Source organism: Tachyglossus aculeatus, chromosome 6 (assembly GCF_015852505.1).
Source record: "Tachyglossus aculeatus isolate mTacAcu1 chromosome 6, mTacAcu1.pri, whole genome shotgun sequence".
Taxonomy (NCBI): domain Eukaryota; kingdom Metazoa; phylum Chordata; class Mammalia; order Monotremata; family Tachyglossidae; genus Tachyglossus; species Tachyglossus aculeatus.
The window spans coordinates 48,414,232-48,424,035 of record NC_052071.1 but is presented as its reverse complement, the minus strand read 5'-3'; the positions used below and the strand labels follow the sequence as shown (position 1 = coordinate 48,424,035).

At 47.5% G+C, this 9,804-nt stretch overlaps 1 protein-coding gene across 1 annotated transcript; it reads right to left on the bottom strand.

Moving 5' to 3' along the window:
• Positions 1-3,943: 3,943 nt before the first annotated feature.
• TMSB15B (thymosin beta 15B) lies at positions 3,944-9,804 on the bottom strand. Its single transcript, XM_038748038.1, has 3 exons — positions 9,725-9,804; positions 6,291-6,395; positions 3,944-4,434 (listed from the first exon to the last, which is right to left on the bottom strand). The coding sequence occupies exons 2-3, from the start codon at positions 6,388-6,390 to the stop codon at positions 4,397-4,399; spliced, it is 138 nt and encodes a 45-aa protein (XP_038603966.1). The 5' UTR covers positions 6,391-6,395; positions 9,725-9,804; the 3' UTR covers positions 3,944-4,396.

Genomic DNA, 9,804 nt, shown 5'->3' with positions numbered 1-9,804 from the left:
TAAATTCTCAATAAATACCATTTTTTAAAATGGGCAATTCAACCACTTGGGCAGGGAACATGTCTACCAACTCATACCAAGTGCTTAGTAACATGCCCTGCATACAGTAAATGCTCAATAAATATAATTGATTGAATATCAGGGAAGGGTTGTGGGGGTGGGAACTAGAGCAGCATAAACAGACTTGAGAGCAGTCTAATTTGCAAAGGTGTTTGGAGACCTGGAACACAGCCCTATTATCATCAATCGTATTTATTGTGCGCTCACTATGTGCAGAGCACTGTACTAAGCGCTTGGGAAGTACAAATTGGCAACATATAGAGACAGTCCCTACCCAACAGTGGGCTCACTCGAGACCATATCAGAGTCTAACATACTTATTAATTCATTCATTCAATCATTTATTGAGCACTTACTGTGTGCAGAGCACTGTACTAAGCGCTTGGGAAGTACAATTCAGCAACAGAGACAATCCTTGCCCACAAAGGGCTCACAGACTAGAAGGGGGGTGAACAGACATCAAAACAAGTAAACAGGCATCGGTAATACCATTATAAAATTCACAATAAGTGAACTGGGGAGACAACCTACTGCAAAGTTGTGAGGCACTCAGGTGAGGTGGTATAAAGAGGAACATGCCTTTTAATATTTCTAAAAATCAAATCAATAATATTTATGGAGCACCTGAACACCTGCTGAGCATTGTACTAAACAGGGAGTACAACAGCTATTTGGCATGATCCCCATCTTCAGAGGATTTACAATCTGGCAGGAGAAGATAGACATTAAATCAGTCATATTTGAGCGCTTACTGTGTGCAGAGCACAGTACTAAGCCCTTGGGAGAGTTCAAGATAACGGCAATCCCTGCCCACAAAGAGCTTACAGTCTAGAAGGGGAGACAATTAAAGAAAATTATAGGTTGGTTTTGAATTAAAGATTAAAAAAAAAACCAAGAGCAAAAACCTATTCAGGTAGCAAACCAGAATAGACTAAGGAAGAGTCCTGAGCAATGATGAAAGCTCTTTCTTCCCCAGAAGTCCATTGCACTGAGTCTTTCCCAACCAGACCTTCTCCTCAACGGCCTGGAAAGAAAAGACTTCAAGCCGATTTCACATTACTACTAATGAAAGCATTGTGGCTCAGTGGAAAGAGCCCGGGCTTTGGAGTCAGAGGTCATGGGTTCAAATCCCGGCTCCGCCAGCTGTCAGCTGTGTGACTTTGGGCAAGTCACTTCACTGGGCCTCAGTTCCCTCATCTGTAAAACGGGGATTAAAGACTGTGAGCCCCCAGTGGGACAACCTGATCACCTTGTAACCTCCCCAGTGCTTAGAACAGTGCTTTGCACACAGTAAGCGCTTAGTAAATGCCATTATTATTATTATTAAAAACAAAAATGGTATGCAGCACTTACTAAATGCCAAGCACTCTATTAAGGACTGCACAACGATAAGAAAATAAAGCCAGACACAGTGTGTCCCACACAGGGTCCACGGCCTTAAGTGGAGAGAGAGCAAGTATCAAATCCCCATTTTTACAGATGAGGAAATTGAGGCCCAGAGAAATGAAGCGACTTTCCCAAGGTCACAGCAGGCAAGTGGTAGAGCTTCAGTGGAAAGAGCCCTCAGTTACCTCATCTGCAAAATGGGGATGAAGACTGTGAGCCCCACGTGGGACAACCTGATCACCTTGTAACCTCCCCGGTGCTTAGAACAGTGCTTGGCACATAGTAGGCACTTAATAAATGCCATCATTATTAAAGAGCCCGGGCTTGGGAGTCAGAGGTCACGGGTTCTAAGCCCAGCTCTGCCACTTGTCAGCGGTGTGACTTTGGGCAAGTCACTGCACTTCTCTGGGCCTCCGTTACCTCCTCTGTAAAATGGGCATTAAGACTCTGAGCCCCATGTGGGGCAACCTGATGACTTTGTAACTCCCCCCAGTGCTTAGAACAGTGCTTGGCACATAGTAAGCAGTTAACAAATGCCATTATTATTAATTAGAATCCAGGTTCCCTGGCCCATACCCTCTTTCTATTAGGCTATGCTGCCTTTTTTGCTTTATCTAAATGAGAGGTAACCCCCTCTCATAAAAAGATCTCAAAGTCACTTTGTAGATAGAATCAGCAAGCAGCAGAGTAGCAGTCTTTCTCTCTAGTCCAAATGGGAAGCCCCCTTTCCTCCCATTCCCATTCTAACCCCTTTGTGTTTCAGAGAAGACACACAGGAGCTTCAGGCCAAGACACTCCTTCACTGGAGAGCATGAGCTCTTTCCCTGAAGCTCACTTCAAAGGACCACCCAGTGCCCTTAATCAATCAATCGTATTTATTGAGCACTTACTGTGTGCAGAGCACTGTACTAAGCGCTTGGGAAGTACAAGTTGGCAACATATACAGTCCCTAACAATGGGCTCACTGTCTAAAAGGGGGAGACACATTTTCTATCCTAAAGCACTTAACTTACATTTAATCACAGACTGCAGGTGTGAGCCTAAACTGGAGAAAGACCTACCTACTGAAAGGGACTGGACCCTGAGATTCCCAACATGAAGACCCAGCCAGAGGGGCCCCAGTCCTGATTTAAATGCTGAGCTACTTTTATCATAAATCTAAGAAGCTGGGTTTCCCACAAAGAGAGAAAAAAATGAAAACTAATCAAAACTTCCAACTGGCATCCTGTACATACGACACAGGTCTGCTTGGTTTCCTTTTCACAACATGCTTCCGTAACTCAATGCTGCTAAGACCCGTGACAGGTGGGGACAAGTTTCCCCAGGCACAAAGCCAGCTTTGCGATGTGGTCAGGCCCCAGCAGCAGATGCAACAACCCCAACGACTTTGGAAGATCGGCTTGCTTCCTCTGACGATGCCCCACTTACCCTCACACTCAACATTTGAGCCCCCGGTCTGCATTTGCGACGTTTATAAAGCCTTCCGCACATGCCCCATTTTGAGGATTTTCCCCAGAAACCACTCTCCGAGATAGAGACTTCTGGGGGTGGAGGGGATTTAACTCGGGTCTCTCCCACCTAGAGTAATACCCCATCCCAAAGACAAAAAAACAACATCTACAAGATAACCATGGCAGTTTACTGGCTGCTTCAGGGAGTCTTCCCCCTAAAACGTCTATCGCGATAATTCTCCTCTGCAGGCAGCTGAAGGGTAGAAGCAGGAAGTTCCCATTTACCTTTATTTGGGTTGGTTTCTCTTCCTTACTTCTCACCCCTGGTACAGGAACAAAATGACTAGCACAGTGCCCCAGTACTTTCACATACCTAAAAGTGAGGTTATCTATTACCACATGCTTTCTTTGGACACAGTAGCTCGAGTTCAAATCGTGTCCCTCAACTACTTCCGCTTCCCGAAATAAGCTTCTGCTGGATTTGGGAAGTTATAAAAGAACCACCAATTCTGTTCTGCACTCTTCCAAACATGGATTTAATAAAAATAAATAAATGATGGCATTTGTTAAGCACTTACTCTGTGCAAAGCACTGTTCTAAGCGCTGGGAAGGATACAAGGTGATCAGGTTGACCCGCGTGAGGCTCACAGTCTTAATCCCCATTTTACAGGTGAGGTAACTGAGGCCCAGAGAAGTTAAGTGACTTGCCCAAAGTCACACAGCTGAACAATTGGCGGAGCCAGGATTTGAACTCACGACCTCGGACTCCCAAACCCTTGCTCTTTCCACTGAGCCACGCTGCTTCTTTGACTGGTGCTCTGCACATGGTTAAGTGCTCAATAAATCTCACCAAATGATTAGAAGATTGCATGCTTTCTATATGCCAGCAAAATTCTGGGTTCCATTTTTGATAAGTTTAGAAACACAACAGCCTCCACAGAAACAAGGAAGGAAAAGGGAGTAGCACCAGAAAGCCTATCTTACTATCGCCCCTTAAACTGTCACTGCAAAAAGACACTACAGAAATAAGTCACAGGACCCCAAAATAGTTCGTTATATCTTTATTTTTATAATAAATTTTTCCATTTTGGAAGACAAATTAAACTTTGTGAGAGGCTGCAGAAAATAATATACCATGGTGAGTAATGTGCAGGGCAGGTCATAGCCTCTATTTTGGGGGGGGGGACGACAGCTCCCTTTCAACCTGTGGGATCCCTGAACCCACCAGCCCCCTTCTCCCATCTTCTCCGCTGCTGCTGATCAACCCCAAAGAGCAGGAGGTGAATAGGCGAAAGAAAGCGTGTCAAGGTGGAGGACGCACAAGAGGGCCACTTCCTTCCGTCTTCTGAAGCAGACATGGTGAATGAGGGAATGATTAGAAATTGCAGCGATTTCTATACACATGAATAGTTTAAAAAAAGGACAACGTAATTCAAAGCAAAAAAAAAAAAAATTCAGGAAGCGTTGACTCTTGCTGTAAGGAGGGGGTTCCTCCCCCCCTATGAAGACTTGACACATTCCTTCTCCTGCTCAATGGCTGAAATAGAAAATGAAAAAGATTACAGAGTTAGCCCCCAAACCCATGATCAACTTTTAGGCACTTTTACCTGCAAAGGGCTTTTCCCCTGGAGTACTAGGGGCTGTCTCCCCCAACCCATTTTCAAACACTTTTCATGTTGCCTCATGCTTCCTGTCTCTATAGAGATCTTAAAGATGGAATTCTCTGAACTATAAGCTCACTGTGGGTAGGAATTATGTCTACCAACTCTGCTGTACTCTCCCATATGCTTAGGACAGTGCTCTGCACACAATAAGCACTCAAATACCACTGATGATGATGATCCCCAGCCATCAGGCCGTGGAATCCACTTGGGCTCTGCATCTCGTTCCCACCGTTTCAGCATGTTATTCCCAAGAAGACTTACTCTATGAGCAAGTCAAAGATCTCCCTCCAAATGTTTCTATTGATTAATCCAAAAACAAACAAAAAAAAAAGTCACCAACCAGCAGTTCCTCCAGGATACTTCAAATTGACTGGCCTGTATTTCCAGCCCCTTAATTGGGGTCGGTCAGTTGATGATTACTTTCAAGGGATCGTTTGGGTTGCATGCCATGGAGGGGCTTGAGAGTCAGAAGGACCTGGGTCCTTCTAAACCCCACTCCACCACCTGGTTGCTGTGAGACCTTGGGCAAGTCACTTCACCGTGCCTGAAAAATGCAGCTTAAGATTGTGAGCTCCATATGGGACACAGACAGTGTCCAACCTGATTTCCTTGTATCTACCTCAGTGCTTAGTAAAGTGCCTGGCACATAGTACGCACTTGAATACATTTTTTTTAAAAAAGGCACAACTTTGCTTACAGGAAGTGGCGACTAAATAGGCAATAATGCTGGAGTTACTAAGAAAAGGCATGAGTGGCACTTTGTTGCACCTGCTGGACCACAGTAAGCCCAGATCAGCCCAAGACTTTTCCTAAACAACAAAGTGTTGAATGCCCGGCAAAGATCCCCCAGGGGCAGGGCTGCTGAGAGTTTTCGTTTCTCTAACACTGCAGAAACTGAATCCTGATCCCCAGCTGACAACAATACCGCTTATTGGTATAAGGGAAAGAAGGCCAAAATTCCAGAGTTGGCCAGATTCCTCAGTGATGAGAGCACAGAACACATTTGCTCCCACTTGACACACTCCTACACATCCAGACGAAATTGGAAATCTCAGCATTTCAGCAAAATGCCAGCTAAGTTGGTGCGAAGAAAACAGTTGCCTTTCTGAAGTCCTAGTCCCAGAAGCCTCCCAAAATAAGGTTGCTTTGAGTCATGGTCGTAATTCTTGTTTTGGAAACTAGTAGTTGCTTCCTTTTGACTAGGCGCTAATTTGTCCTACAGCTGTCTTCCCACCTGGATTGTGGGACAATAATCCTGCTACTCTTATGTTACGTCAGGAAGGTAACGAGAAACAGCATGGCTCAGTGGAAAGAGCCCGGGCTTGGGAGCCAGAGGTCGTGGGTTCAAATCCCAGCTCTGCCGCTTGTCAGCTGTGTGACTTTGGGCAAGTCACTTCACTTCTCTGTGCCTGAGTTACCTCCTCTGTAAAATGGGGATTAAGACTGAGCCCCACATCCTTCCCAGCACTTAGCAGTGCTTGGCACATAGTAACTGCTTAATACCAAAATTATTATTATTAATGCAATATAATGGCCTCTGGGAAGACACCTCCTCTTTTCCAAGTACGCACATTTGCTAAAGTTGGGAGCTGGCTTGATACATTTCTTGCATTGAGACAAAAGAAAAATTTAAACATGGAGGGGCAGGAGAGTGGTAAGGAAAAAAAAAAAGCTATTAATCAGTTGCCCCCCTCCCCCCGACCCACCACAATGACATTATGACACTTACTCTCCTTCGAGGGGAGTGTGTTCTTCTCCTCCGTGTTGGTCTTTTTCAGTTTCTTTTTGTCGAACTTCTCGACTTCAGACAGATCAGGCTTGTCACACATCTTGACTGGAAAAACAAAAAAAAGGGAGAGGAAATTTAAACTCCCATAGGGGAGAAGAGCCCCCAACATCCTTACAAGCTATTCGCCGGAATCTACACAGAAATGAACACAAGTAGACACAAAGTAATCAATGATATTTATTTAGCACTTACTCTGTGCAGAGCACTGTACTAAGTGCTTGGGAGAGCACAACTGTATTTCAGGGCTTGGAGTAGTGGACACAAAGTAAGCATTTAATAAATCCCACTACACCTAGGAGAAAAAGTGTTTTATCCCTGCTGGTTGACAAGCTGGAAGTTTATCGGCATTACAGTTGCAAATCTAGAAAGAAGCGGATAATCAAGGTACTGAGTTCCCTAAGATGGTGGTGTAAGAATCACCAAAGCTACAACAGTGATAATGAAAGCCCTCCTTTGAGTAACAAGCATTCAGGGATACTATCGTCTCAAATACTACTCTCCAGATCCCTCATCCAGTGATTTTTCCTACTACCTCTATGGACAAGATAGGGACTCCATGGGGAATTTCAAACACGGACCACGCCAGCTTCGCAGGCGGTCTCCAAGGAAGGAGTAACCAGCGTGGCTCAGTGGAAAGAGCCTGGGCTTTGGAGTCAGAGGTCACGGGTTCAAATCCCAACTCCGCCACTTGTCAGCTGCGTGACTCTGGGCAAGTCACTTCACTTCTCTGGGCCTCAGCTACCTCATCTGGAAAATGGGGATTAAGTGTGAGCCCCCAGTGGGACAACCTGATCACCTTGTAACCTCCCCAGCGCTTAGAACAGGGCTTGGCACAGAGTAAGCGCTTAATAAATGCCATTGGAAAAAAAAATCAGGAGGGCAGCTGAGACCCCCAGGAAGATTAGGAGGTTCATGCGAAGCACACACACATTGAGAAAAACCGTTCTTCTGCAGGGCCTAATTAAATTACCACCATTAAGAGTGGGACGGGGCTCTAGTTTGCCTTATGACTTGGGGAAAGATGATGAGAAAGAGAAGGGCTTCTGGTTGACCAACGGAGGTGGGTTTGGAGCCTGCTGATCCCAGCGCTTAGTCCAGTGTTCTGCACACGGTGAGCGCTCAATAAATACGAGTGAATGAATGAATGGTCCCCGAGAAAAGCGGTCCATTGAGACAATAGGAGGGCTTCTTCAGCATCGGAGCGCCACCCGGCCTTATGGCTGCAAGGGAAGCCAGATAGGAAGCCACGGCCACACCCTGCTAGCCCAGGCCTCCTCCCTGGACCGAGGAAAACCAACAGGGGCTACCTCGCCCCCAAGCCTCAGCTCCTGCCCCATCAATCAATCGTATTTATTAAGCGCTTACTGTGTGCAGAGCACTGTACCAAGCGCTTGGGAAGCCCAAGTTGGCAACATATAGAGACGGTCCCTACCCAACAGTGGGCTCACAGTCTAATAATAATAATGATAATGTTGGTATTTGTTAAGCGCTTACTATGTGCAAACTGGTTTTGTTCTCTGTCTCCCCCTTTTAGACTGTGAGCCCACTGTTGGGTAGGGACTGTCTCTATATGTTGCCAATTTGTACTTCCTAAGCGCTTAGTACAGTGCTCTGCACATAGTAAGCGCTCAATAAGTACGATTGATGATGATGATGATGCAAAGCACTGTTCTAAGCGCTGGGGGGAACACAAGGAGATGAGGTTGCCCCACGTGGGGCCTCACAGTCTTAATCCCCATTTTACAGATGAGGGAACTGAAGCACAGAGAAGTGAGGCGACTTGCCCAAGGTCACACAGCAGACACGTGGGGAGGCGGGATTCGAACCCATGACCTCTGACTCCCAAGCCCACGCTCTTTCCACTGATGCCCCATCCCACCTGCTCCCTGCAGCGAGCCCATCGACCCCGGTTTTAACCCCTGTCGCCTGGTGGGTGGGGGACTGTCTATATTCATTCATTCGTATAAGCGCTTAGTACAGTGCTCAAGCGCTCAATAAATACGCTTGAATGATTTGAGCGCTTCTAGCGTGCAGAGCACTGCACTGGGCGCTTGCCGAATTGTACTTTCCTAGCGTTTAGTACAGTGCCCTGCACACAGTAAGCGCTCAATAAATACGACTGAATGAATTGAGCGCTTCTAGGGTGCGGAGCACTGCACCGGGCGCTTGCCGAATTGTGCTTTCCTAGCGCTTAGTACAGTGCCCTGCACACAGTAAGGGCTCAGGAAAGACGACTGACTGAGTGAAAACCCTCAATCCGCCCCCGCAAGGGGTGGCCCAGGGTGCAAAAGATACCAGCGCACCCTTCATTCATTCAATCGTCTTTATGGAGCGCTTACTACGTACAGAGCACTGTACTAAGCGCCTGTAAAGGACGATTGAAGGAGGGGAGGGTCTCCTGTAGATAGCAGGAGACTCGGAACTGCGTGGAGGAGGAGGGCGGAAGGAAAGGAGGCGCTGATCACGCCCCCCCCTTTGTCCGCCTTTGTCTGGAGAGAGACGGGTGGGGCCCCGACTCCCACATCCTCGGCCAGGCTCCGCATCCCGCCTCCATTCACTCATTCAAGGCTACTTATTGAGCGCTCACTTTGCGCAGAGCACTGTGCTGAGCGCTTAGGAAGGACAAGGCCACAATTGGGCGCCAGTTAAGGGCTCCGGACAGGTGGGTGCGGTGCTGGGGAGAGGCGGTGGGGAAGGTCTCTCTATGTTGCCAATTTGTCCTTCCCAAGCGCTTAGTACAGTGCTCTGCACAGAGTAAGCGCTCAATAAATACGATTGATTGACTGATTGAAGGGCCTTCTCTATCTGTGGCCGACTTGTACTTCCCAAAGCACAGGCAGCGCTCAACAAAGAGGGTGGAATGAATGAATGAGGGGGAGAAGGGGAGTCAGTGGTCATGGGTTCAAATCCCGCCTCCGCCACTTGTCAGCTGTGTGCCTTTGGGCAAGTCACTTCTCTGGCCCTCAGCTACCTCATCTGGAAAATGGGGATTGACGGTGGGACAACCTGATCACCTTGTATCTTCCCAGCGCTTAGAACAGTGCTTTGCACATAGTAAGCGCTTAATAAATGTGGGCCCGCTGTTGGGTAGGGCCCGTCCCCATAGGTTGCCAACTTGGACTTCCCAAGGGCTTAGTCCAGTGCTCTGCACACGGTAAGCGCTCAATAAATCAATCAATTGTATTTATTGAGCGCTTACTGTGTGCAGAGCACTGGACTAAGCGTTTGGGAGGTAATACGATTGAATGAATGAAAAGGGGAAGGCCCTCCATGGGGGGGGGGGGGGGGAGGTGACAAGGCGAGCCGAGGTCAGAGGAGGTCACGGCCCCTCCCCTCCCCCGCAGGCACGGAAGGGACCCCCAGGAAAGCCTCACCTGCGGGCTGCGAAAGCGGCAAACGACAGGACCAAGACGACACAGCTCCAACAGCTGAGCAGAGGGGAGTGGCAGGCTGC

Excerpts from the sequence above, each read along its gene's own strand:
- TMSB15B (XM_038748038.1), bottom strand. The coding sequence starts at position 6,390 with ATGTGTGACAAGCCTGATCTGTCTGAAGTCGAGAAGTTCGACAAAAAG. Across the intron at positions 4,435-6,290 it reads CACACTCCCCTCGAAGGAGA|CCATTGAGCAGGAGAAGGAA; the intron begins GTAAGTGTCATA and ends TTTCTATTTCAG.